The sequence below is a fragment of the Dipodomys merriami genome, unplaced genomic scaffold (assembly GCF_024711535.1).
Source record: "Dipodomys merriami isolate MVZ:Mamm:240054 unplaced genomic scaffold, mDipMer1.0.p SCAF_4, whole genome shotgun sequence".
Taxonomy (NCBI): Eukaryota; Metazoa; Chordata; class Mammalia; order Rodentia; family Heteromyidae; genus Dipodomys; species Dipodomys merriami.
The window spans coordinates 87998227-88025796 of record NW_027205603.1 but is presented as its reverse complement, the minus strand read 5'-3'; the positions used below and the strand labels follow the sequence as shown (position 1 = coordinate 88025796).

General features: G+C 47.0%; 1 protein-coding gene across 1 annotated transcript in view; it reads right to left on the bottom strand.

The window, feature by feature from the left end:
* Positions 1 to 27570, bottom strand: part of Tg (thyroglobulin) — a 188328-nt gene that overhangs the window by 82126 nt on the left and 78632 nt on the right. Inside the window, exons 35-40 of the mRNA XM_069991843.1 lie at positions 23148 to 23210; positions 13340 to 13474; positions 11462 to 11626; positions 7362 to 7620; positions 6892 to 6985; positions 5448 to 5607 (exon numbers count right to left, since the gene is read on the bottom strand). Coding sequence (XP_069847944.1) covers positions 5448 to 5607; positions 6892 to 6985; positions 7362 to 7620; positions 11462 to 11626; positions 13340 to 13474; positions 23148 to 23210 — 876 coding nt within the window. The remainder of the gene's footprint in view (positions 1 to 5447; positions 5608 to 6891; positions 6986 to 7361; positions 7621 to 11461; positions 11627 to 13339; positions 13475 to 23147; positions 23211 to 27570) is intronic.

Sequence of the window (27570 nt, the reverse complement as noted above, 5' to 3'; positions counted from 1 at the left end):
TAGCACCAAGTCCTGCAAGTGCAGGTAGTGACACCTGCAGCCTTCACGGCCAGTGACAGTGGGGGTGGGGGGAATGTTCTGACTTTCACTTTCTTGTGAATCCACTTCCTACTCAGTGAAGAAGACCAGCACTGACCTTCCAGGTTTACAGTCTCTAAGGAGGCCAGTGCTGAGGTGCTGCACGAGGTCACCATTAAACAAACACCAACTGGACTCCTAGCCAGGCACTGTGCTAGGTACAGCTGAGGGCAGAAAGGAGATCAGCCCTTAGGGGGCAGCTCTGATGCACGCAGGAGGCGGAGACCAAAAATCAGGGCAATGAGATGATCTGGCTCAGCCTGGCCTTTATTGAAGAAGAAAGGGAAACTTGGGAGTGAAAGACTTGGTTTAAAAGCCAGAAATGCATGTGTGGTCAAGTTAGGACTCAGATCCCAATTCACAATCAGAATTCATTATGGACTCGGTCATTACTCTGTGTGGGGTGCACAGCAGGCTAGTATTTAATGAATACTTCTGGACTTTGATTCTCCCTGTTTATAAAATGGGGATCAGGATAGTGCCAGCTTCATTCAGTAGTCAATGATTAAATCAATTAGCATTTGTGAAGGCCACAGACTGTTCATAGGGCATTACAGAAGATATAGGATTTTGTTTCCTTAAATATAAAACAGGCTAAGTCCCCAAACTGTCTTTCTAATCCCCTTAGTGGGTCTGCCTCCTCTTCAGTGGCAGATGTAGCTATGCGAAGTATCCACAAGGGTAGACTCTGCTTGCCTACTTTTCTGGTCCAAGAGGATAACAGACCAATGCAGACATCCCTGAGTGCCTGGGGTAATAACAGGGCAATGTGTGATTGTGATGGCTGTCCAGTCTTCTGTCTGGCTCCCTGGATAACACACACTTCCTCTGCTCCCACCCTGCCTAGGTCTGAAAGCACATCACCCACTTTCTCCTCCTCTGTCCTTATGCTACTGCTAGTGCCCCAGGCCAGAAGAAAAAGACAATCTCTGGGACCCGACGCCTTGTATCTTCGGTGGCATTTGTAGAATCCAGGTGAAGGAGATGGCCTTGTTTGGCTCATCTCCAATCCCCATTTTCTTTCTAGTTTCTCATTTTGACAGGACCTAACATCTCCTCTAAAACTGGCCTTGCCTGGTCCTTCCTTCTGCAGAGTGAGAGTTTGTCTTGTGAGGCTCAGACCTGGTTTGACCTTCTGCCTTCCTTTGTCACCTATCTCTTTTGTAAAGTATCTCTGTAGTTTATACCCTGGGCTCCCCAAGAAGATGTGACACTCACTATCAAATAAGGAAACCGTCCAAGCAGTGGCTCAGCCCAACTCTGGGAAAGCCAGGCTTCCTGAGACTGACTCTGTAATGAGCAGGCACAGACCACACGCTGGGCTGGAAGTAAATGCACAGCTTGCCTGGAAGGTGCTCATACCTAGCAAAGGGTAACACACACACACACACACACACACACACACACACACAAGAGCTGCTAGGTAGCAGCCATCCACTTATCTTAGATGAGCTGAGCTACCCCACACGTCTTAGCACCTTCCATTCTTGGAGCCACAGCCTGTGACTGGAAAGTACTGCCTGGAGTGCTCTACCTGAGAGTGATGGATGGTCCCTGCAGGACCCCTCCAGCTAAGAAAGGTGAGCTCCTGTAGAGCAAGCTGAGGCAGGGGAGAGAGTGTGTGGGGATACTCTGCACTTTCTATTTAATTGTTCTATACACACAATGACTGCTGAGCTGCAACTATTTACTGGGTGCAGGTTGGGGTAGAAGACTGCCCCATCCCTTCCACGGTAGGAACATGGCTGCAGGATGTGAGTAGCTGCCTCTTGTGGCCACCGGGACAGGGACCATCGGCCTTGCCACCACCACCTGTCTGTGCTTCAGTACCTGGGTGAGCTGGGCCTTGTGGTCTGGTTCCTTTTCTGGGCTGAACAGCAGGGAGGCTCAAATAAGAGTCCAGAGAGGTCCAGTATGGGGGATTCTCAAAGAGGTCTGGAGAAGAAACCAAAGGAAGCTTCCCCAGATGGGGAGAGTATCAAAGATCCTGAAGATCAAACAGTAGTTGTAGACCAGCTGCCCAGCAGAGTACAGCGAGTCTCTGATGAGACACTGGGCGAGTGAGCTTCAAAGCCTCTCCAGGCCTCCTTGTTCTGTCAGAGGAGACTTAGAAGATGCCTTTGCTGGGTACTGTGGATTAACTAACAGCCCTCAACTGGAGTCTGTGCTCTTTGATCTGAGTTGTTCTCTGCTTCATCAACTTTGCAGTCACCAAGGGCTCCAAAAAAGACCAGATTCACAGATAAGCATTCTTGTACAAAAGGCAAATTTCCCTTCAAATGAGCAATGTCTTCAAGCAAACAGCAACAAACTCAGGAGACTATCTTGTTCTTGTTCTGTTCCACTAACAAAGTAATAACTTCTCCAGAACTCCTCTACAGATGGAGCTAAAGGTCAAACTGGCCATATCTGTGACTTGGGACTATTTTAACTCTGCATACCTTTCTTACTCCCTGCCCCCAATTCTCTCTATTTAATCTGAAGCCAATGTTTATCATTCCAAAGATGGTTGAAGATATACTGAGGTGCTATCTTCCCACGGTGCCATGAAATAAATCTTTTTCTGCCCTTTGCCATGTTCCCTTATTTGGCATATGGGGGTGAGTGGCTGCATGTAACTTGGGACTTCTGGACTTTGTTGCCTGAGGCCTAAAAACCTGGCTTCAGCTTTTTCTGCAAAGTGGACACATGACACTAGCTTCATACCACTAGTGGAGCATTAAATATCATGTAAAGGAAAGATCTGGGGAAAGAGAGGCATTAGGGAAATGTAACTTCCCTCTGCTCTTTCAGATAGGTTTTTCCTCCAAGCAAAATGGTCGGGCAGCCTTGATGCAAGTCAGTTCCCTGAATATTCTGGAAGCTTCCCTATCCTCCCCACAGACTGCCCATGTCAGCATCCAGAATAGATTTGCCTTTCCAGGAGCACATGAGTTTTCCACACGAGTGCACTCTCTGAAATTACAATCCTTTGCCCTTGTGGGATAGAGGACATATGGAAATTCACTTTCCTCCTGTCTAGAAACTTTCTGAGCCAAAGTCAGCCATGTCTGGGACGAGCTCCCCATGACTGGCTTCAACCAGCTGAAACCTGAATTTCATGAGCTTGCAGCTGCTTGGCAGGGGCTGGTTTAGCATCACTGTCGGCCTGGCCTTGTGTTTGAAAAGAAGCCAGGAAACCCCTGCAGGGGCTGCTTCTCTGTAATGAGCATAAATTCGATGGGAATCATTCTCCCCACTTCCTCAAATCTCTCACAAAATTCCAGGTACCATGCTCACTTCTCGCTACCATTCAGAAGTTCCTTAGAAAATAATGAACCAGGAAGAAGCAGAGGCCTGACCCATCCCTCCTCAGCTCTGCCTACTCGTTCTTGCTGGCTCCCAACCATCCTCTACCCATCAGAAACTGAATCCTACTTTTCATTTCTCAATCCCATACCAGCACTGGGCAGTGCTTTGCCTTAATTTCCTGCCTGCTTCTTAGGCCAAGAATTTGCTTGCGTATTGTTTAATCTAACATCTCTGAGGCTCTCAAGCCTCAGACCCTGTATCCACCTAGCAGCCTTACCTCGTGCCCCTGGCTTCCGCACATGCTGGGTTCCCCTCCCATACACACATTCTAGTCTAGCCTGTCTTCATACTTACAGCAACCTGCCATTTCACACTTAGCATGAGAAATGCCCAGGGCTTAAACAAGATGTTAGAAATCAGAGACAGAGTTCACCCTCTGTGCCTGGGTACTTGGAAAACCTACATGGTCTCTAAAACCCTCTCATGTGAGCCTCAAGGTACTGGAAGGTAGGTAAACTTCCCATGAAGAAAACTTAATGCTAGAAGAGAGGGAGCGTTTGATCCAAGCTCACACAGCCAACGAGGAGCAGAGCTGGCTCTTGGCCCTTCAGCTTCTAAGACCGATGTATCTGTACCACACCACCTGCTCCATTGCTCCATCCACCTTCAGTGGAGCTGGGGAGGAGAAGAAGGTATGGATAGGTAGAGGGTGATGGATAGGGGGAGGGTGTTTGTGATGATCCAGCTCTATTCTGCCAAGCAGTTGGGGAGGATAGAGGGCAAAACTCCAGAAACAGATTGGTGCGGGAAGATAGGATGAGCCAACTGAGATAAAAAATAAGGGAGGTAATGCCATTCTTGATACAGCTCTCACTCCAAATCTGATACCTTCCCTTTGGCATAAGAGCTGTAATCTCTTCTTCCATAGAACTTACCAGGACAGTGAAGTCCTGGCTTGGCTATGCCCCCCCTTTTTTTGGGGGGGTACTGGTCTTTGGGCTTGAACTCAAGGCCTGGGTATGGTCCTGTACTTTTGTGCCCAAAGATTGTCCTGAAGTTTGGTGTTCAAGGGCTAGCACTTGGGCTTCCCTTCTGGCTTTTTGGTGGTTAACTGGAGGTAAGTAAGAATCTCATAGACTTTCTTGCCCCATCTGGCTTCAAACTGCAAACCTCAGATCTCAGCCTCCTGAGTAGCTAGGGTTACAGGCGTGAGCTATTGGCACCCAGCATGGCTTTTGTAAAATAAAAACTATATGAACTTGAGCAAATTTCTAACCTCCTTGGACCTCATTTTTTCTCTTTGAAATGCATAAAACACACAAGAAACCTACTCATTACACTACTCATGTAACTGTAACCCCTCTGTAAGCCTCTGTACAATAAAATAAAACAAAACACACACATGCACATACATATGCACATGTCACATCCCATCACAAAGTGAAGCATGAGCTATGTTTCAAACCTGCAGCAAGTTTTCAATGAAAAACAACTATTATTCTCACCTAAGGGTGGGTATCAGTATTGCTGGAGGGCCTTGGAATGCTCAAGTTTCCATTCTGTGGTATGAGTCTAGTTGGGCTAGAGATGGGGCGTGGGCTCAATGGCTCAGGAAAGGAAGGAAGGAAGGAAGGAAGGAAGGAAGGAAGGAAGGAAGGAAGGAAGGAAGGAAGGAAGGAAGGAAGGAGCTTGTGGCAGGAGTGAGACTCAGCTCAGGGTAACCCTAGGCCTAACCCTAAGCCACTTACAGTTTAAATCTCAAAGGCCCACAAGGCCTCTCTTTTGGAAGAACCTTTGAGAGGTAAGGCTGTAAGTTGGTCCAAATGTCACTGAGGTCATTCTCCTGATGGAGATACTGGTACTTCATCCATCTCTCCTTTTTCTCTTTCTCTTCCTGGTCATAAGGTAAGCATTCCTGCTTGGCATAGACCCAAAGCATCAGTACCAATCAATCACAGATAAGAACTCTGAAACTGTGAGCCCAAACAAACCTTTCTTCTTTATAAGTAAGTCGTCTCAGGTGTTTTGTTATAGAGATGGAAAGCTGGATAATACACTCACCAATACTAGCAACTCACCAGAACTCAGGAAGCCGAAGACACCCACTCGGTAGTTGGCAATGATCACAATGAGGTTGCCAATTGCAGCCAGGAAGGAGCCATCAATGGTCAGTGGTCCGTCACTTCCTTCTACCTCCATGGAATTGTGGAAGAACACCAACACTGATGCATTGGGGGCCTGTGGGAAAGGGTTAAGGCTCTTTTGTTTCTATTTCATAAAACTTTGACGAGGAGGTACTTTTCCATGAGAGGATCTAGGCTATAAACCCTCACTCCTGAAAATTTGACCTGGAGGTATATGTAGCCATACTCAATGGCATATTTAGCCCTACTTAGTACTAATACTTAGCACTAATCAGGGGCATACTTAGATTGCTCTGTCCTGTAAACTTATGCATCATAATTTGAAACCCTCATATCTCAGAAGGTGCCTGGATCTGGAGATCTAGGAAGGAAGGAAGGAAGGAAGGAAGGAAGGAAGGAAGGAAGGAAGGAAGGAAGGAAGGAAGGAAGGAAGGAAGGAAGGAAGGGAGGAAGGGAGGAAGGGAGGAAGGGAGGAAGGAAGGAGGCAGGAGGTAGAGCTTATATGTAAGTGGCTCATATATTGGTCTCTAACCCAAGATGATTGGTGATGACCTTGATGACCTTGGTGACCCTCCTGCCAGGGCCCTCAAGATCTGCCATCAAGGTGGCTTACACTGCCCACGTGTTTTCTCTCCCTGGTTGGGAGATGCCTTCTCCTTTAGTGGAGTGATCTTGTGACCTGCTCCGGTGCCACCCCATCAGCTCAGCTCCACTGCACGGGGCACACCCAGGTCTGAGCACTCACTTCTGCGTGTCTCCATTTCTCACAGAGCTTTAAGAAGGCAGTGTGATAGATCTTTCCATCTCCAGGTAAGGTAGGTAGCTGGTACAGGTAGAACCTTCTCCAGGGTGATGAAGAAGTAGCAGTGGGTGCCAGAGCTGCTTAATTCAGCATGGCAAGGATACAGTGTGACTAGTACTGAGCAGAATGAAACTCTAGCACCTCAGTCACCCAAGGCTCAATGCTCCTATTACTGCAGCCAGGGAGAGCTCTCAATGCCTATGACAAAGTTTGTTCAGATCAACTGGTGGTGAACAAACCTCCAAAGTATAATTTATTCTCACTGCTATTTAGCTAGAGGCCCAGGAAGGTGGCGTGGTCGCTCATCATGCACTGGGTTGATGTCACTAGAGACTCTCGTTTCCCAACACCTCTTCCTTTTCTCCCCCATAAAACAGTTTCCATATACAGGAGACTCAGTCCCTCAGTAGCAGGATTGCAATGGCTTCTTAGTCAGATGCCGGCAACCAGGCTGGCCTGGTGCCACAGAAGCACAGACAAGGCAGTCAAGGGAAGGGGTGGTGCGCAGGCACAGCGGGGACAGGAACCTGAAAGGGGACTTCACTGGACAAACATCGCAGACATTTGGGAACCCACCATGCTCTCGGGGACAAAGACGTTGAGATACAGGCAGTCCTCACTGACTCCTGGAGGCGTGGGTGTACGGGCACCAGGCTGCCAGCAGCTGGCCCTGCAGGGACAGACGGTGTGACTTCAGGACAAACAGCAAGGGGACATGCTCCATCTTCCTCCCACCCACCTTCATGACCAGCCACTGCCCAGTCCCAACTGGTATTCCACCTGATCTGTGGTAGTTAAGAATCCTCAGGCTTTTAGTGAACAGAAGGGGAAGCAGGGCTCATGGCTCTCTCTGACCCCTGTGATGAGACATTTCCAAGGGGCATTGTGGGCTCCTGGAGGGAACTGTGCTGACCCAATAGCCTGAGATAAAGGGCAGCAGAAGCCACATGGGCGCTGCCTGCACAAAGCTCTCACTAATCCATCCCCATGAGGTGACTGTGCAACCCACAATGCCCAGTCACCAAATGCATGCCACCACCCCCTACCTTGGCTTGGTGGCATCCCAGGAGCCTGTCCAGTTCAATGGCTCTGGTGCTCGGAAGCGGCTCTCTGCCAGGGGTGGAGCGGCATATGGAACTCCAAGGAACTGGTCCACTTGCTTCCAGGAAGGGCCCACCTGGATTGCCTGGGACTTGCCCAGCAGTTGGCCATTGGTGGCGATGGTCACAGAAGGAGCAGGTGCTGCTGAGAAGCGGGGGGTCACAGAAGGAGCAGGTGCTGCTGAGAAGCGGGGTGCAGGGACACCTGGTGGAGAGGAGGGGTAGAGTATGGGCGGAGGGAGAGGGAAGTGAGTGTGCTGTCTCTGGCTTTCCTGCCCGGTGGTGCATTTTCATCGAAAGAAAAATACTTTTTCTGTTTAACTTTGAAAACGTCAGTAGTCCATCCAGATCCTGATCTCAAGTTAGATTTTAATGTCAACAACATAAAACAGCAGTGATAAGCTGATTTTATTAGCATCAAATATGTGTGAAGCACAGTGCTAATTCCACTTCTTTGAAGATTATCACCTGAATTCTTCCCAATGCGCCTTAAAGGTAGGTGCTATCAGAGACCACACCCCTTATTCTGTGCCCTGGGGCCTTGGAGGGGGACAGGGGAATACATAGTCCATTCCCAGAGGTTTTGGACTAGAGCTTGTCATCAAACATATCAATTACTTCTGGACAAAGGGAACATACTGTCCATTCTAGCAGAGATGACTAATGAGTATTTCTTTCGTCACTGTGGGTCAGATTTTTTTTTTTTTTTTTTTTTACCAATAAGTGAGTTTGCAGAGAACTTATCCAAAACAAAATGACCTCACTAAATAAAAAGTGAACTTTCAGCATGCTAGGATCTTCAAATCCAGTCTCATTTACACTGCCCTGGGGAAGGATGGAAGGATGTGTGTGGTGGGGATGGCTAGCCTGATAGGGCCGCAAGGTGACACAGACTCAAAAGATCACCCTTGTGAAGCCCAGCCCCACGCACACCCCATTTACACAAGCCAGGGACAGGGCAGAGCTCCTGTGGCTATGGGTGCAGGGCCCAGGCTTCCCTGCTGGGTGCTCCTGTCCCTGGCCCAGTTTGCAAAGTCCAAGTCTGGTGCCACCTGCCTGCCATGCCAGCCCTGGTCTCTGGGGCACAGACTCTCCCCCTCCCTCCTGCAGGGCTAATTGCCAGCCACCCTTATCAGCTCCTCTGCCACCTTATCGTATTTCTGCCACTGAGTTTTCTTGCATTCATTCATCAATTCAGTACACTTTAGTCTGGCCCAGGCTCTGTTGCCAAATGCTATTTACAGGGACTTTGAAATAGGACCAAGAACCTTGAACAAGGATACTATAAATACTCCACTGGTGAAAACAGGCAGGTGTGGGTGTTTTTGTATATGTGTTGTGCACAGAGGCACGGGGTTCTGGAAGATGATGAGGTGGGGAGATGGGGAGAGAGAAAAAGAAGAAGAGAGAGGGAAAGACAAATGGAGATGGAAAAAAAGGCCAGGACGTAGACAGGGAGAGGTAATGGCTAGGTGGAGACAGCTGTGCTGGGGGTGGGACTGGTAGTGAGGCAAAGCTCTTCTTCCCCTTCTGCTGTTCCTTCTACACCAGTGAGTATGTCACAGTAGATAACCAAGGTGTGGGAGAAGGCAAGCAAGCAGGCAGAGGCCTATCCTTTCTTTAAGAGCTGATATGAGCTGGAAATGATTTGATCCTTAAAAGAATATTCGACCATATCTGAGGACAGGGTGGCTAAAGTTACTGCCATCTGATGGGAAATCCTGAGCACCTTGTAAGAGCCTGGACGGTCTGTCATGCCGTGCATCTCTGTGTCACTCTCCCATTACACACACTCAAAGAAGGATTCTCTACCCCAAAGTGGTGGTGGGTTCTGAGGTTAATGGTACAAATCTGTTTGTGACATGACTTCCTGCCACTGGGGATCAGCCGGGTGAGGTAGAACCCAGAGATGATCTGGGGAGAAAAGCACACCTGTGGTTCACATGAACCAGTGGCTCATTGGGAGAACATTGTAAGCTTTCTGACTCAGTTTCCCTTGTGTGTATTAGGACTGGAGGCCACTTTGCAACACAGTGGTGTCAGGAAGAAAGGGCCATACTGGCAATTGCTCCAGCTTAATGCCGGAGTTCCACAAGTATAAGGAGAAATGGAAGGAAGGAGAGAGGATTTGACAGAGGGAGATAGGAAGATTAAATGGGAGGATGTATGAATGCCTGGACAATGGAAGAATAGTGGATGGATGAATGGTTGGATGGATGAGTGGTTAGATGGATGGATGGATAAATGAAAGGAAGAAGGAAAAGAAAGAGGGAAGAAGGAGAGAAGAAAGAGAAAAAGATAGAAGAAGGAGGGGAGCCTTTGTGACAAAAGCTCTGGAGTAAAAGTTAGAAGCACAATGGAAACTTGGAATGGAAAGAAATAGCTGCTGTTTTCTAATCTGGCTCAGTCACAAGCCCTGATTAATGCCCCTTCCTCACTCAGTTCCTGTTACAATCTTAAATCAAAGGATCTCAGGCAGGCATTCAGGACTGTGGCTGCTAAGGCAGCCAGGCTTTCTCCTGCAGGAGGAAAGGCTGTGATTTCAAATCACAGCCTCGCTCTAAGATGGGAGCAAAGCCAAGGAGACACAAAGTTTGTGGGTCCAAGGGAATGCAGGTCTGTTTCCCATGGACTGTAGCACTTGATCCACCCCGCCAGGCAGCCCCAGGAGATCAAATGTGAGGTGAAACCTAGATGTGTGCTTTTCCCTTCAGAATTCTTTGGCACAAATAGTAGATTCCCTCCATACTACCCACATATTTACCCATGGGACTCCCTAGATAAGAAAAGTATCACGTCTTCATAGATACATATATGCTAACTACTTCTATAGGAGGTGAGCTTTACTCACAAAATTAAGAGAAAAGTAGCTAACTTGTCTTGCAGAGCTCAACATTAAGGCGTTTCTCAGCAGAACCACCACTCATATCAACTACTACACAATAGGTGAAATAAAGTTAAAAATCTGTCCAGCTTCACTCAATGCTACTCATGTCCAGATGCTCAGGAGACAAGTGTGAGGGCCCCTGACATCCCCAGGCTTGGGAGATATTCTCTCATGGTCTGAAGGCTGATGATCCCTGATCTCCAGATGGAACTGCAGGACTGTCCATGCAGGACAGAGGAAAGGCCAAATCCAAAGGCTCCCTTCGTATCTTGCTAACATTTTATTGGAATACAGTCATGCTCATTACTTTGACCTATTGCTTCTTCTGCTTCCTTATTGTAATAGCCATGGAATAGTTGTCACAGAAATGTCATAAAGGTATGCTGTAAAGTCTAAAGTATTTCTAATCTGAACATTTGCAGGGAAAATATACAACCTGCTCTACAGGACACGATCGTAGTTTCAGACATCATAGCAGCTCTCATTTCTTCAATGAGCACGTCCATCTGGGGATAAGTTGCACCTTACTCCTCACTCTCAATTTTTTTCTGGTCTGCAGCTTTAAGTCAGTGATAGATTTTTATGCTGCTTACCCTTGATAGTGTCCATCTTCCGTGTCCTATGCCTAACATGAAGTCTGACATAACAGTTCCATACTAAATAAGTTTCTGATATAGTAGTAGGCAGTGTGGGTCATTAGGAGAAGGTGGCACTGTGATATAGAAGACCTGGCTCCATGTACCTACTCTGCCACCACCAGCTGTGTGAAATCATGGAAGTAACTTCTCTTGGCTATAGTTTTCTGATCTACACAATAGGGAGAAAGCACATATTCTGCCACAGGATCCTATTGCAGGATTACTGTGGGGACCAAACAAGACAAGTCAGGGTAATAATTTTCTAAACTACAAAATGGCACCAAAATATGTCCTGTTGGTGATTGTTACACTGTGAAATTCAAAGGCTCCAGTGGCTTTTATCACTGGAGGGAATAAATGAGTAGAAGTGATGCAGAAGTGGAAGTTTGTACTCCTTTCAGGAAGCCTTGGGGCAATTCTCCATTGAGTCAGACAACAGCCCCCTGAGTCAGCTAGCAAACAGTCTTCCCAGCCACCTCAGGGCCCCAGAGATGGTTGCAAAGGCTCAGGCCCAGACTCACCGGGTTTCCGGTAGATGTAGGCAGCCTCTTCACGGAGCAGAAGCCGGCAGTTCTGGCCTTGCACACTGTACGTGCAGCTGTGGGTGTCAGCATAGAAAACACACCTTACAGCTCCAGGTCGGGTCTGCAGAGTGGTGATGAGGCAAGCCTGGTGACGGGAGCATTCTGCAGGGCAGAGGAGGGAGTAAGGCAGGGCCCCAGACCTCACCACTTCACCCATGCCCGTACGCTCACATGCATGCCTCCACCCGTGCATCCACCCTCCCTTCCACCCACAGAAGCTGTCCATCCACCCCATCATTCACTGGCCTGTGTACCCAGTCATGCCTCCATGAATGCATGCATCCATCTGACCATCCACATCTAGATCTTTACACCTATTCCCGCATCCATTTATTGGGCAGTCATTCATTTATTTGAACTTGTACAATAAGTTCAATGTGCTGTGTGTGGGTGTTAGTTAGGAAGGAATCCAACTCTCAATCTAAACTGTTTCCACACTAGTCAGTTCTTTATTATTTACCCTATCAATGTGCCCTTGTGTGTCCCTCGCTTAAAAACACTTCAATGGCTCCTCTGGGCTTCAGGATGAGATGGTGCTAATTCAGCCCATGCTGTCCTCTTCAGCTTCATCTGCATCAGCTTCCTTTTTGGTTTTGTTTGTTTTTTTCTGGTCCTGGGATTTGAACTAGGGGCCTGGGTTCTGTCCCTGAGCTTTTATTTTTTGCTCAAGGTTAGAGCTCTACCACTTCAGCCACAGCACCACTTCTAGCTTTTCGGTGGTTAACTGGAGACAAGAAATCTCATGGATGTTCCTGGCCAGGCTAGTTTTGAACTGTGCTCTTCAAATCTCTACCTCCTGAGTAGGTAGGATTACAGGCGTGAGCCACTGTCCCCTGAGTTCTGCCTCCTTTGTACTATCTGCATAGTTTGCATCATAGTCGCCATGTTCCATCAGCTCTTTGCCCTTTTACCTGCAAGCCAGGAACTGCATGAGCATGTTACCTACATTATGCCATTCAGTACAAAGACCAGCTCTGCAAATAGTGCAGCTTGATTCCATTGGGTAGACTGTGCATGGGCCAAAGGGCCCCAAGAGAGAGCACAGTCTGTGTATGCACCATCCAGAGTTGTGTTCAAATCTGTACATAACCACCAACTCGTCATGATAAACATGGCTTTGTGCACTGTGCTATCCAAACTTGTAGAGGAGAGGCTTGAAATTCATAGACTCACAGAGGCATTGAGGGTATTGGAGATGGGTAAATGGAATCTGAACTCAGCTACTATTAGGAGCTAATAGTCTTTGTAGAACCTTCAGAACAAGAGGTCTAGGTTTTTTATTGAGTACCACCAATGATTAAAAACTCTCCAAAAGAATTGTGCATCTTTGGATAACTGTGCTTATTAGAAAGATCTTCCAGGGGTGGAGGTATGGCTCAAGCCATAGAATACCTGTCTAGCAAATATGAAGTTCTAAGTTCAAATTCCAATACTGCCCCGAAACAAAAACAACCAAACAAAAGGGAAGTTCTTCCCATTGCATTGAAAACACCTCTTGAAATTTGAATTTTACACAAAGGTCCTGACCAGAATAAGTGACTTCCTCCCTTCCATGCTGGCCCATTGCTATCTGAGGATGGTCACCAAGGTACCATGGACTTCTGTTAACTCACACTGACTCTAATTCCCGCCCCTGACTTTCCTTCATCCTCATTCAAGGTCATTTATTAGCTCTCTGGCTGTTCTCCTTGCAGACCTTGTCTGTAGACTGCCAAGTGAGGAGGCGTAGGAAGACACCCCCCTCTTACCCCAAGGTCTCTCCCTCCTGAATCCCCTGTCTGCTTCTGAGACTCTCTTGGGGGAGGATTCTCTTACCCCACAAGCAGAAGTCACGAGCTGCAGAGAAGTTGCTGGTAGCAGTAGTGCTGATGTGAGCAACATCGAAGTCCTGGATGGAAGGATCCACAACTGCCACAGACAGGGCCAGGGACTGCCAGGAGTCCAGAGTGACTAGGAGAGAAAGGAGGGGATGGTCAAACCAATGTCCCCCAAGGCTGCCCCAGGGGCATCCTCCGTGTAGTCTCCACTCTCGGGCCCTGTGCCTTCTTCATTTCTCTCTCCATTCTGTAATTATTTCTTAAGTTGGTTCTAGGAGACAGTTCTGTGCTCAAGCCTAGGGGTGCAAAGCTTAGAAAACAAGACAAAATAAGCAAGCAGAAGCACCAAGTGTCCTGTTGAGCAGCCGAGACACATAGGGGAGGAATCAAGAACTTGGTGGCACCGTGGCATAATGATGGCCAGAGTCATGGTAATGATGCCAGAGCAGCCCTGCTGGGTGTACCAGTCTGTGCTCACAGAACCCAAGCCCTCTGTCCTCTCCAGGGGATATTGAGATGCTGCCCAGTCCCCTGTAGAATGGTACTCTCATTTTCTCAACTGCTGGAAGACTCATGGCTCCCAATGGAGTGCTCCGGGAATTGTCCTTGGTCTAGGAGAAGTGGCTGCTTCTCCAGAGATGACTGTGTCCAAAAGCTAGGCATGGACAGACCCAGGACAGGTGCTGACCTCATCACTGCATGGCTCTTGAGAGACACCCTGGCTCTATTCCCTGAGGACAGGAGGGTAGGGGGAGAGGGAGATTGCATGGAGGTTCTTCTCTACTCAGTCCTTCCCTCGCTCCCCAGGCAGATTCCCTTCCCTGCAGACTCCCCAGGCACTCTTCATATCGAACCCATTTCAGTGAATTTCCAACCCAGTCAGCATCCTGGACAGCCTAGCGCTGACACAAGGCCCAGGGACATTATATGGCTTTGCCAGGGCTGCACAGTTCTGGAGCAGTAAAAGCAGTTGTGTCTCCACAACTATGTAGCCTGTGCCCTTCCATGGCTGTTTCCTGAGGCCTGCACATAGCACATGGTGGGGCAGGCAGCCAGAGAGACCACTTGGGAGAGGAATGAGGGCTAATGGGACACATCTGGTTTGGTGTCAAGGCTTTGGCTAGAGCCAGGCCCTGTGTCCTTGTGAGGACAGAAGTGGCCACAAGCAGTGGGCTGATGGAGCCACGCTGAGGAAGGACTGGATCTAGGTCCGTGATGGCATTTAGTGTTAAAGCACACAGAATTCTCCCTCCTATGGAGATCACCGCGAGCATTCAGACGGATGATTCCAGAACCCCAGAGAAAGGCAAAGGGAGAACACTGGTCAAGGTTAGTGAAGAAACAATCTCTCCCCCCTCCCTCTATTTCCCTCCTCCTTCCCCCTTTCCTTCTTTCCTTCCTCCTTTCTTCCCCTCTTTTTTTTTCAGAGACCACAGAAGTTTATCCTTTTAATAAATGTTTGTGAGGATTTTCCTTGGGCAGGTATGACAATCTCTTACAGTCCACAACTTCACCAGCTTTGATCGCCTCCTAAGTGTCGGGTAGGGTAGGGACTCTAATGCTACCTCACAAACAAAAACCCAAAGGCATGTGTATTTACCAAGAAGCTGAAAAGCGTTCACCTCAGATGACACAAGGGCTCTTGGTTCTAAGTCTTCTGCCCCTCTGAGTCTCTGTCCCCAAGTGCTCTTTCCAGAACATTCCCCCTAGTGTGGGAGTGGCTATCCTTTGATAGTCCAGAGCTCTTCACTGTCTGGCAAGCCTGTAATTTCTGAGTTCAGCCTGTCTTTAACATCAGCACTGATGAGTGGGAGTGCCACTAAGATTTCAGCAGTAAACTCCCTCACCAAGAGGGCAAATCCAGCTTCACTGTGTAGCTGGACTCCACACACTGGTGACTCAAACAGCAACGTGGACTTCTCACAATTCTGGAGCTGGAAGTTGGGAACCTAAGAGGGAGCCAGTGTAGCTGGGTTCTTGCTCCTCTTCCTGGTTTGTAGATGCTTGTTTCTCCCCACATCCCACATGACGAATGGCAGAGAGAGCAAGCGAGCCCTTTCCCAAGTCTCCTTGAAGGGTAAGGTCATCATGAAGCCTCCACTCACATGCCACCTTCCAGTCTCACCTCCTAACACACTCTTTATTGGATGGTGACGGCAGTCTCAATTGTTTCAATGCAGGAATGGGGCAGAAGTGCATGGCCATTGGATGTGCTACTCATTTTTTATAAAAAGAAGAAAAGAGATTTAGCCACAGAAGTTGTCAACTACTGAAATTCAGTTTCTCAGGGCTCAGAGTGAAAGCCCCTCCCCCTCCCTCATGCCATCCTGGAACCACAGCACCATCCTCAGACTCAGGACCTGGGTCTTGCCACACTTGCACCTGGCTGGGCGGGAAGAGGCTCTGGTCTCTCATTTTCTTAGGCAAATGCCACATGCTGTTATTTTCATGGTCAGCCCAAGTGGCATTTTTGCAAGAGGATCACACTGAGCTGTGTATTTTTAGTGAGAATACTGCAGTTTAGGAGGGAGGTAATGACAGGTTTCAGGATCCAAGTGATCAATTAGCATTCTAAAAACGAACCTTGACCACACTCCATGTTTAGGTTGCTGTCTGGTGGAAAACAATATAATTGAAGAGTAAATTTCTCCTCTATGAGACATGAGAGCCAGTTCATGTGTCACCACCGTCTCAGGGCCTAGAGCCAAGTCCCTGGCATGCTTCCACCTGTTTCTGCCCTGGGCTACATGACTTCTGTGGATGAGACTTTGCTGTTTGCACACATTCCTCCAGGGGACCATATGCATCTCATGGCCATTCAAAGAACAAGGCCTTTGTAGATGCAAAAGGATTCTGAAGCATGGAGCTTTGGACTCTTGGTAGAAGTTCTCATGGGTAGCTACACCATTGCCCTGGATGACCTGCGAGGTGGCTCTTATCACTGTCCATGTCTTACAGTCAGGAAAGCAGGTAATCAGTAGCTCCTGTTAGCTTAACCAGTGTCAGCTTAGCCAACCAGGTGATGTTGGCTTGGTGAGCCTTGGGTCCGAACCCAGAGTCCATCAGAGAGAGACTGCTTCTCCAGCTGAGCGAGGTAGGATGCTCTAGGATCACACAATGGGAGGACTGCTAAGCAGCAAATTGATGGTTTGAGTTCTCTTTCCTTCTTTCCCCCCCAAAATTGCTTATGGTTTGTTATACCATTGTTATTTGTTAAAATATAATCTCTGGGAATTTGAAATATATTCTATAATATATTTAATATTATGAATGAAATTGCTTTGGTGGGTACCACTTACGTTTCATTAATCTCTTTAAAAATTCTGGATTTACTCTCACACTTTTAAACCTAGTCATTTTATAACCAATTTTAACATCTGGTGACTACTTTCTCCAAGTCAGTTTGCTTTGTAAAATAGTTATGTGACCATATATGGTTTTGGATGAAATTTAAAACTATTTGGTCAATTTTCAAGAACATTCCTTTGGCTTATCATCTGGAAGTGTCTCAAAGTTAAACATAGGTTTGTTTTGTAATTTTAATTTAATGTTGAATATTTGATGTCATTAAAATTAGCACACACCAGGCACTGTAGCTCATGCCTGTAATCCTAGCTATTCAGGAGGCTGAGATCTGAGGATCAAGGATCTTAATTAAGCAATAGAGCCATAATTCTTTTTTCCCCATCTCTATAAATATTGATACAATTAGTCAAGTACTATGGACTTACAACTTTAATCCTAGCTGAGATCTAGAGGATAGTGGTTCAAGGCAAGCCCAGAAAGAAAAGTTCACTAGACTCCGTTTCCAAAATAACCAGTAAAAAGCAGGGCTGGATGTGTAACAGTAACAGAGTGACAGAGGGCCAGTGTAACAAAAATTAGGCTATGAGTTCAGACCCCATTACTTTCTCGAAACAGATTAACATAATCATTATTCACCTACCACAAGACCTAGATAATTATTGAAGTAATAAATAATTAATAATTGATAAGTTAAAATAGTCACACAGAAAGCACACAAAGAGCTGTTGATTTCATAATATATTACTTTTATCTGGCCTGTTTCAGCTTAGAAAACACTTTCATTTACTATAGGAACTAATGATTACCTCAACCCACATATTGATAACTGTATTTCTATCCTCAGGGTACAGGGCTGGTGCTCAAAGGAATTCTAGAGCTTGTGCCAGATATTTGGCCTGCACCATTCTTTCCCAATCTTCACTCTGCCCAGCTCCCTCATTCCCAGTTGAGATGGATTTAGCTAATGTGGGAAGCCATTCTATAATGGCACACCCAGGACAGAAGTTTCCAGAGACATCTGCAAGTGCTCCACATCTGCTGAGTTATGAGCTTTGCGGGCTGCTGCACAATCATTTATCCCACTAACTTCAAACGCAGCGCTGCAGAAATTTATAACTAAGGAAAACCACACTTGGATCTAAAACCCTTTAGGCCCTCATGAAAAATTATTAAGTTCATCAGCCAAAAGTGCTAGTGGATGTACAAAAGCTCCTCTAAATGTCTAACTTCTCTCTAAGAAGGTTGATTATGATTGAATGTCCTACCCAGCCCTCCCTCCTGGATCCTAGGCTACCTGGAGGTGGGAAGCATCAAGCTCCTCTTTCTTGGGGTCACAGGGCATTGGGTTAGCCAGGCAGCGAAACAGAGGACTCAAATGCATGTGTGTAACTGATGTGGGATGTACCCAGTGGATCTTGGGTGGCTTACTCATGCACAGCTGGCTGGAACTCAGATGGTCAGACCCAGGCTGCACGATGCTGTCCACAGAAGTTGTAGGAACAGCTGTTATTGTCATGGCTGTGCCGGGCACTGTGCTAAGCATTTCACATATGCACGTCACCTATATCTCTGCTGATGGATGGTGACTTACGATAGTCTAATGTATAGCTATCAAAGCAGGATGGGGGGCAGAATGGATACCCTAATAGGTCTCTTAAATGCTTGTGAAATCTTCTGACTTTCTAACATTAGGAGTGAAATCTTCCTGCTTTTCACACTTGTTAAATCATGAATACTCCTGGGAAAATATCTCCTTGAAGCAGACACATTTTATCTTAGAGTGAGTCACTTGGTCAATTTCATTTGGTTTGACAAATGGCTCAGACAGGACACTAGGGAATGGCGTAATAAACCAGGCTCATCTGCTACATGATGGTGACCTGGGGTCAAGTGAACTTGGAGAGGGAAGAAAGAACCTCCTCCATCCTGATGCTCAGCCTTGTATCAGCCATTCTGGGTGGTAGGCTCAGGGGTGGGAGCAAGGAGTCACGAGGCCGATGACAGAGGGAGGCAAGAAGCAGAGCACCCAAGGTCAGTTCCCTAACCTTGTGATTTTGATGGTGGTCATTTCCGATCATGGGACTGCAGATTGATTCTAGACTAAAAAGCATCCTTCAGTTGGCACATATGGTTCTTGGCTGCATCATTCTCAGGTTCAATTGATCAACTTCTTGATGGATTGAGTACAAACCTGGAACTGTTTGGGGAAGAAGCTCCTATGGAGAATCCTGTCTTTTCCATCCTCTGAGACTCTTAACAACTAACAATAGTTGAAGATACTATCATGAGGAAAACACTTATCAAGCACCATCCAGGCTCATTATGTTCAGCTGTGCAAAATGCATGCTGTTCAATTGCAGCCAGTATCCACAAAGTTCCTGTGAAAGGGACCCCATAGAAATGCCAGCACACATAATCCACCATTGCCACCCTTTGTGAGGGCTGGAAATAGTGATCATATATGCCATACTTCTTCCATGCTTCATAACAAAAGTCCCCTGAGGTACGCATCGACTCTACACAGGAGGCAATAGTGGCCCAGAAAGAGCTTTGAACTTGACCAAGGAGCAACAAAGAGACAATTCACAGCCAACCTGCCTAACCTGATACCATATGTGGTCCTCTTTCTCCTCTTCCTCTTCCTCCCCCTAATTCTCCTTTTCTTCTCCTTCCCTTCTTTCTCGCTCCCTCTCCCTCTCCCTCCCTCTCTCTCTCTCTCTCCTTCTTTCTCTCTCCCCAGTCTACTGCTATCTGCCCTTCTTTCCTTTATTTTTGTGATTTTTCAGAGAATGGCTTCTATATAGCCTAGGCTAGCCTTGAATACAAGTTCCTCCTGCTTCAGCTTCCCCAGTGCTAGAATTACAGGCATGTGCCATGCTTAGTTTATTGCATTTATGTTACAGAACTCCATAACCACCACCATTCATTCTTCTGTTCATTCCTTTATTTCTTTTTTAACAAACATTAATTGAATTATTGTTAGCTTTGTACACTAGCCTAGATCCATGTGGAATTCTGTATCTACATACTTAAAAACAACTATCTATCAATGAAGTATTATTACCATGTACTGTACATTTTGCTAGGTGTGAAGAATCCACCCACAGATTACAAAATAGCATGCACAGAGCACAGAATCTAACAAGCAGAAGAACACAATCAACCAACATTCAGTAGTTCCTGAACATCAGCTCCAGCAGGAGCTTTATTTGTTCCCTAAAGGCCCCTTCTGGAGAGACACACTGGACAGATAAAGAAACGTCTAAAGGCACTGAAGCAGAGCAAGGAGCAGCAAATGCTGAGGACTGCAGTGGAACAGTGACTAGAGGTCATTTTGAAGGGATAACCAGGTCTCATAGCAAAGGAGGAATCGAATCACCTCTATCAGCTGGCATAGTCCCAGCAACCGATGCCTTATACTCAGCTGGTTACAGTAATGTTTGTTGGATGAACAAGTGAGTGAAAAAAGCAGAAAGGTAGCAGAAGCAGAGAAAGCCATAACTGTCCCTGCTTTATCTTCTTCCTAGCTGCCTCTGCACCTGTGATGGGAAGAGATTCCTGCAGGCCAGGTCAGCTCTCTCATCCTTCCCATCTTTTTGGATTGTTTTGTTTTGCTTGGTCATGGGGCTTGAACTCTAGGCCTGGGTACTGTCCTTGAGCTCTTCAGCTCAAGGCTAGTGCTCTACCACTTGAGCCACAGTTTTCCGGTGGTTAATTGGCAATAACAGTCTCACAGGCTTTACTTACTGGCTTTGCACTGTGATCCTCAGATCTCAGCCTCCTGAGTAGCCAGGATTACAGATGTGAGCCAATGGCACCCAGCTCTTCCCATCTTTCTTAGACCCAGCTCTGCTCTTCGGTCTCTGGGAGGCAGAGCAGGAGTCCAGGAGTCCAGCTGGGTAATGGTCCCAGCCCTGCCCACCACAGCAATTCCAATGTGTGGCTGACACAGGCCTTGGCTTCAGGCTGCCCTGTGGCAGTAGCTGCTCTGAGCCCTGCAGCTGTGACCTTGGCACTGCTCTTAGTGCTGCCAGCCATGACAGGAAGTGTGCTGTGCCAGTCGGCCCTGCTTTGCTGGCCTGCAACACGGCACCAATCCCCAGACTGATCTCATAAAAAAGCCACACAGTGGGTGTGGAGTGCTTGCGTGCACGTAGTCACACCAGCTCTGCATATCTGGAAAGGAGATTTAAAATGCTACATTTCTGGAGTCAGTGTGTGCTCACGCTGGCCTTTAGGCCCTAAGATGAAAAAATTAGGACTAATGTTATGGAGCTTTTATAGCTACTGAAGGCAGGTGAAATCACATCTGGCTGGGCCCATAGGCCAGCCCCCTCCAGGGCTACCCAAGCCTCCTCTGAGATGGTGTCACAGCCCCACAGCCCCCTCAGCCCAAGCCTCAGCCTCCTCCCCTTTCCCCTCATTTCCAGCTGGAAGAAATTACTAGAAAATCAGTCTACATATCAAACTCCCTTCCGGGGTAGATTCCTGTGGATAGTCACGGCACCAATGGGAAGACTGTGAGCCTGGATTCAAACTGAGTTTGAGTTGCAGCTCTATCATTAGAGCTAGTCATATGGCTTTCAATCCCCCCCATCCCCCCTCCCCCCCAGCCTCAGCTTCCGAATCTGTAGGACGGTCACCGTTACAATGAAAAGTATCAACCGTGGCATACAGAGGGAACATCACTGTGTCAGAACCTGTGGAACAGTCCACATTTGGAAGGAAATAAACCAGTTCTAAACTTGACAAATCAAAGAACTGGAAGATCCAAATAAAATGTGGTATATATACACAATGGAATTCTATGCCTCCATCAGAAAGAATGACATTGCCCCATTTGTTAGGAAATGGAAAGACTTGGAAAAAATTATATTAAGTGAAGTAAGCCAGGCCCAAAGAAACATAGGTCCCATAGTTTCCCTTATTTTCAATAACTAGTATATGTCTGAGTCAAGCAGAAAAGATCGGATAAGTTGATGTTAGGGGAATGAACCCCAAGATAAGTATTCAAATGTTTTTTTCTTTCATGAGATTGTTTCTAACACATTTATAAGATGATTTCTTTGTTGCTTTGTATGTCCCTCCCCCATGGTATAACCCGTTTTCACTGTATTTGATGTTGGTATAATTTGTGGAGGGGAAGGGAAAAAAACAAATCATTTAAATAGGGATGCAAGTGGACCCATTGCAACAAAGAGAGGTACAAGTTGTTATGTTGAAAAATGAACATTACAACGTTGGCAGGGTAGGGGGCGGGAGGGGGGAGATGGGAAGGGATGGGAAAGGGAAACAAAGGAGGAGGCAACAATGCTTGATAATGCTTGCCCATGTAATTGTAACCCCTCTGTATGGTATTTTGCACAATAAAAAAAAAGAAACATGGAATCCACATGAGAAAAGGTAATGGACAATGATGGAAGTGGTGGAAAGAAGTAAGATAGGGAAATAGTTTTATATAAACCATAAATGTTTGGGATGTCTCTATTATTTTGATTCAGGCACGTGTTTCCTGTTGATCCCTGGGTGTTGTGACCTGCCTGTGAGTTCTACCTCTGCCATCACCATGCACAAATAATGTCACTTACCTCACAGTGTGGCAGACATTTGATACAGAATGCCCAGGAAGGAAATATACACAAATGAGCTATAAGATCTCCAAATTTAACTATTTGATTTCATGAGGCTGATAAACAGCATGACCTGAGGATATTTTTTTACATTTTCAGCCACAGCCTTGGTGTTGACTCCATCCTATCCTGTGAGCTATGTTCAGCAAGGGCCACAGGTACAAGTGTCTAGGGCCCCTCTGACATCATATCACAGACCAGGAATTAACATCTCAAGTCCTCTTAGCGAGACCTAGATTCCAGGCCAAGTATGTTTCCGGACGGAGGGAAGGAGAAGAGGGGCTGGTGCAGGAGGCCTATGCTGGCCTGCAGCCCTGCACCTCACTCCATGCCAGCCCAGGCCTTCCCCAAATGCCAGCTACCTCAGAGCACTTAGAGCAGCTTAGAGCACTTACATACTGCAAGCCCAGCCTAGGCTGGGTTCCTGGCACAGGGCTGGAGCTCCATCCTTCATTGTCCCCCTCAGGGGGCTCAAGAACTGGGAGCCCAGCTGTTTTGCAGCAAAACAGCTGTCCTCTTTCACTCATATCACATGGAGCTGTGCGGGTCTCACCAGGACCAAGGATGGAGAAGCATCCATAAAATGGATGTATAGGGGGAAGGGGCTCAGATGCCACTCTGGTTGGAAGCTCTGTGCTCTGAGGCCATCGCACCATTTCTGGGGGTTGGTGCCTTTATCAGGAGAGTGGGTGCACACAGCTGGCACTTCCCCTCCTAGGTCTAACTGAGCACAGAGCTGGGATCCACGAACGTGACAGTGCTGTATGTGCCTAGCCACTGAACAAAAGCACAGCTTGGAAGGAGGAAGTGGAGGTGAAGAGGAGAAAGTAGTTGCTCTTTCTTGTGAGAACGATCAGAGAGCCAACTTACCCTTCTTGGTGAGGGAAGGCAGGGCAACCACAGGGCAGAAGCTGGGAGCATCACTCGAGGAAACTGAAACAAAGAAGAGCAGCCTTTTAGCCCTGCGGCTCCCTCAGAACCGGAAATGGGATCCGAGGCAGAGGATGGCGATGGGAAAGCCAGGCTCTGCAGCAGGCAGGCTGCAGCACCTGCCAGGCAGGATGGACCGGACGACGCTGAAGTAACAAACAGCCTCCAGCCACTTCAACAGCATGGCTGCCTCTTGATCACGATGTACCCTAATGCAGAAGGGCCGGGGCTCCGCTCTATGTCCTCCTCCCATGGGACTTAGCGAAGAAGGTTCCATCTCCCCTGGAGCTTTAACCATTGTCACACAGGGCCGAGAGAGCCTGAAGTACATGCCTCCCATGGACTGCTGGAATCGCATGGCAAACACACGTCTGTCACCATCATCTCCAGATTCTGTGAACCTGGCCTTACCTAGGCCTCAGTTTCCACATCCATACTGTAGTTTTGTCCACCTCCAGGATTATACCAAGATTATACGCAATGATGTGATGTCTGACATTTGGTGCTAGGTCCAGCATAAGAGCTCAACAATGGCTAGGAGATAACCTGGACTTTGAAGAAATATAGGCTTCGATTTGAACTCAATATAACATAGAGAAGCAGTGTAAAGTGACAGTTGTCTAACTTCTACCCCAGTCTTGGTGTTCATAAGATGAAGATGATACAAGAATTAAATGAGCATTGGGACATGATAATTTCTACAGGACTCAAGGCAGTCACACACAATGAGACCAAAGGAAGGTATTCCTAGGAGAGAAACATAAAGGCACAATGCCTGTGTGCATCTGATCCTATAAAATAATATATATCAAAATGAACTCCAGGAAATGGAAACAAGAGGTTTTTTTCCCCTTCGTTGCTGTTTTTCTTTTCTTTTCTTTTTGTCTTGTTTGTTTATCTATCTTTAGAAGGGTGGGGAAGCACAGACAGAGTGGTACTCACTAGACGCTATGTGGAAAATGAACTATAAAACTTTTGGGTGGGGATAGGAAGGAAAACTGGGAGAGAATGAGGGAAGGAATGGCATCATCCCCCTCCCAGATGTACTCTTTACCTGTCTTATATAGCTGTAACCCCTCTGTACATCATCTTTATAATAACAATTAGGGCTGGGAAGTTGGCTCAGTGGTAGAGCGCTTGCCTTGCATGCCTGAGGCCCTGGGTTCAATTCCCCAGCACCACATAAGCAAAAAGAAAAAAAAGCCGGAAGTGGCGCTGTGGCTCAAGTGGTAGAGCGCTAGCCTTGAGCTGAAGAGCTGAGGGACGGCAACCAGGCCCAGAGTTCAGGCCCCACAACTGGACCCCCCCCCAAAAAAAATAACAATTAAATTTTATAAAAAAGTGTTAAATGAGAAGCCACTTCCACCCGGTAGGTGACTCTCAGGTACGGCTTATCTCCCTCCCTGAAGGAGTTCTTTCTTTAGTAAGCACATCCAAATCTGCAAAGCCCTATCCTTCTTTTCTCCTCTAATACCCCATGATAGAACCCAGCACATGCTCCCTTGGAACTATAGCAAGACAAGGTCAATAAGGATCTGCAAGGACTCTGAGACTAGCAGCTCACTTTCCTTCTGTGTGATCTTGAGCCATTATCCCTCTGTCCTCAGTTTCTTTTTCTTTGTCTATTAAATAGTGCTTTATAGTACTACCTTATGCTTGTGAGCTTATAGGAGTTTGTATTATAATGTTTAGCCTAGAGTTAGCATTAAATAAATGCCGCCCATTACTCATTTATAATATTGCTTTCATGCAATGCCACACTCAGGCATCCATGAACAGCCTCTGGATTTGTGCCTTTGCCTCCTGGACAGTGGGAGACTCCACTGTATCCTCTGTTCTGTGAATACAGCTAGGCTGTGAAGGATTAGGTTGCAATTGCTGGTGTACAGTCTCTCCTGAGTCAGTTGATGTGCCGGGCTTTTTAAACATCTACTGGTGGAGCTTTGTCTGCTAGAGAAAAAAGATTCTAAGATGCTTTAAATGTGCTGGACCCCGCTACAAAAGATGATTTTGTCCTGGTCAACATGACCTGCTAGGAGAGGAGTCTAATTTATTCATTTGATCTCTTTAAGTGAGTTCCTTTGCTTGGCTACCCCATAGGAGGGGATGAACCACAGAGTCTTAAGACTTCCCTACCCCATTGCTGAAGAAGGCCAGTTACGAGAGAAGCACTTGTCCTGCTCAGATAGAGAGACGCTATGTGGTGACCTCTGTGCTGGCATGGGGCATAGAACTACTCACACTGGAGTAATATGAGCTTTGTGCATGTCATGGTAGTTTCTGTTTTTTCTTTTTTTCTTTTTTGGGTCCGGTTGTGGGGCCTGAACTCAGGGCCTGGGCGCTGTCCTTCAGCTCTTCAGCTCAAGGCTAGCCACTTGAGCCACAGCACCATTCTTTTTTCTTTTTGCTTACGTGGTGCTGAGGAATCGAACCCAGGGCCTCATGCATGCAAGGCAAGCGCTCTACCACTGAGCCACCTTCCCAGCCCCTCATGGTAGTTTTTATCCAGGGACCTAGATGGAAGATGAGAGACTCCTCTGTAGACTGTGAATACCTAGGGAATGTCTATGTCTCATCCATACTCAGTCATATGCCATGGCAATTTAGAGTCACAGTGAACTGGGTCTGAAACCAAACTCAGTCCTTAATCAGCTGTGTGACTGTTAGCAAGGGACTCTACCTCCCTGGCCTGTTTTTTCATCTGCCAAGGCTATGAGGGCAAGGTTCTTGGTATCCAGCCATGCAGTAAGAGCCCCACGTTCAGAGGTTAACAGGCAGTTGGTTGTTACCCAGCTAACACTCAGGCAGTTGGCTGAACAAAAGCCCATCTGAATTTTCATTCTCTGCCCTGTGGTTTCTTCTGGTCAAGGCTTCTGAGTCCCCAGCCTGACCCCATGAGTAGGTGCTGGAAAATGAGAATGGTTTGGGCAGGCAGATGAAAGGAAGCAGAGCAGCTGGACAAGGAACACCTTGAGTTCTTCTCTTTGCCAACCCCTGTCAAGATGTTGCAACACTCTGGTCTGATTTCCATTCCACTTCTATGAGTTACTGCGTAAGCTTCTTTCTATCTAACTCTCCTCTAAGTCATCTGAAGATGGAACCTGACATTTTCCAGACTCTGAAGGGGTGAAGAGGTCAGAAGGCAGGCAGACAAGATGCATTGGGTTTAAGTACAGCATTGAAGCTGCCTGGACACCCACAGCTGGCCTTCAGCATCCCTCAGGAATGAAGCTGTAGGCCGCCCTCTCTTCTCCCTGGCCTGTGAGGTAAAGGCAGGATCACTATATACAAAACATCCTTCCTAAATAGAAGCCCACAGAGACCATTTCATTACATAACTCCAGTGCTTTCCTAAAATAACCCAAGATGTTAAAGTCAAGGCCAACAAAGTGACTTTAGATCAAGTCACAAGATGCTGAGGCAGACAAGAGCAAGATGATCCCTCTGGCCTAGAAATGATAAATCCAAGACAAAATCTTGCCATGAAGTCGAGGAACATGAAGTCAGGCTCCCGAGCAAGGTCAATGACCAGAACTTGGCCTAGAGCCCACGCTGGACTTGTAGCTCCAATGTGGCTCTAGATAGAGGCCAAACCACAAAGGAATTGATTTGCCAGTTAGTCATCATTTTCTTCAGTTGAGTTGGGAGGAAACCAGTCAGACAAAGTTGCTGGACATTTTTAACATGCACTTGCCTGAAGACCTGGAAGGAGACATCCTGAAAGGGAGACAGCAAGGTAGGATCGAACAGGGGAAAATGAGGCATGGGAAACAGAGGCCAGGAATTCGGAGGTATTCATTGTATTAGTAAATGCCTTGATTAAAATAACATAGACACTACTTTTTTTGGGGGGGGGTCATTTGTGGGACTTGAACTCTGGGCCTGGGCACTGCCCTACAGTCTTCAGCTCAAGGCGAGTACTCTACCACTTGAACCACAGCACCACTTCTGGTTTTCTAGTGGTTTATTGGAGATAAGCGTCCACAGACATTCCTGCCAGGGCTGGCTTTGAACTGTGATCCTCAGATCTCAGCCTTCTGAGTAGCTAGGATTACAGGCGTGAGCTACTGGCCCCAGCCAGTCACTACTTTTTAAAGCTTCATACTGCTTTTCCTAGGCTGAAGCATACATTTTTTTCCTTTTTTTTGAACTCTGGGCCTGGGTGCTGTCCCTCAACTCTTCAGCTCAAGTCTAGTGCTCTATCACTTGAGCCACAGCACCACTTCTGGTTTTCTGGTAGTTCATTGGAGGTAAGAGTCTCACAGACTTTGGTACCCAGGCTGGCTTTGAACCACGATCTTCAGATCTCAGCCACCCAAATAGCTAGGATTACAGGCATGAGCCACCAATGCCTGCCTGCAAC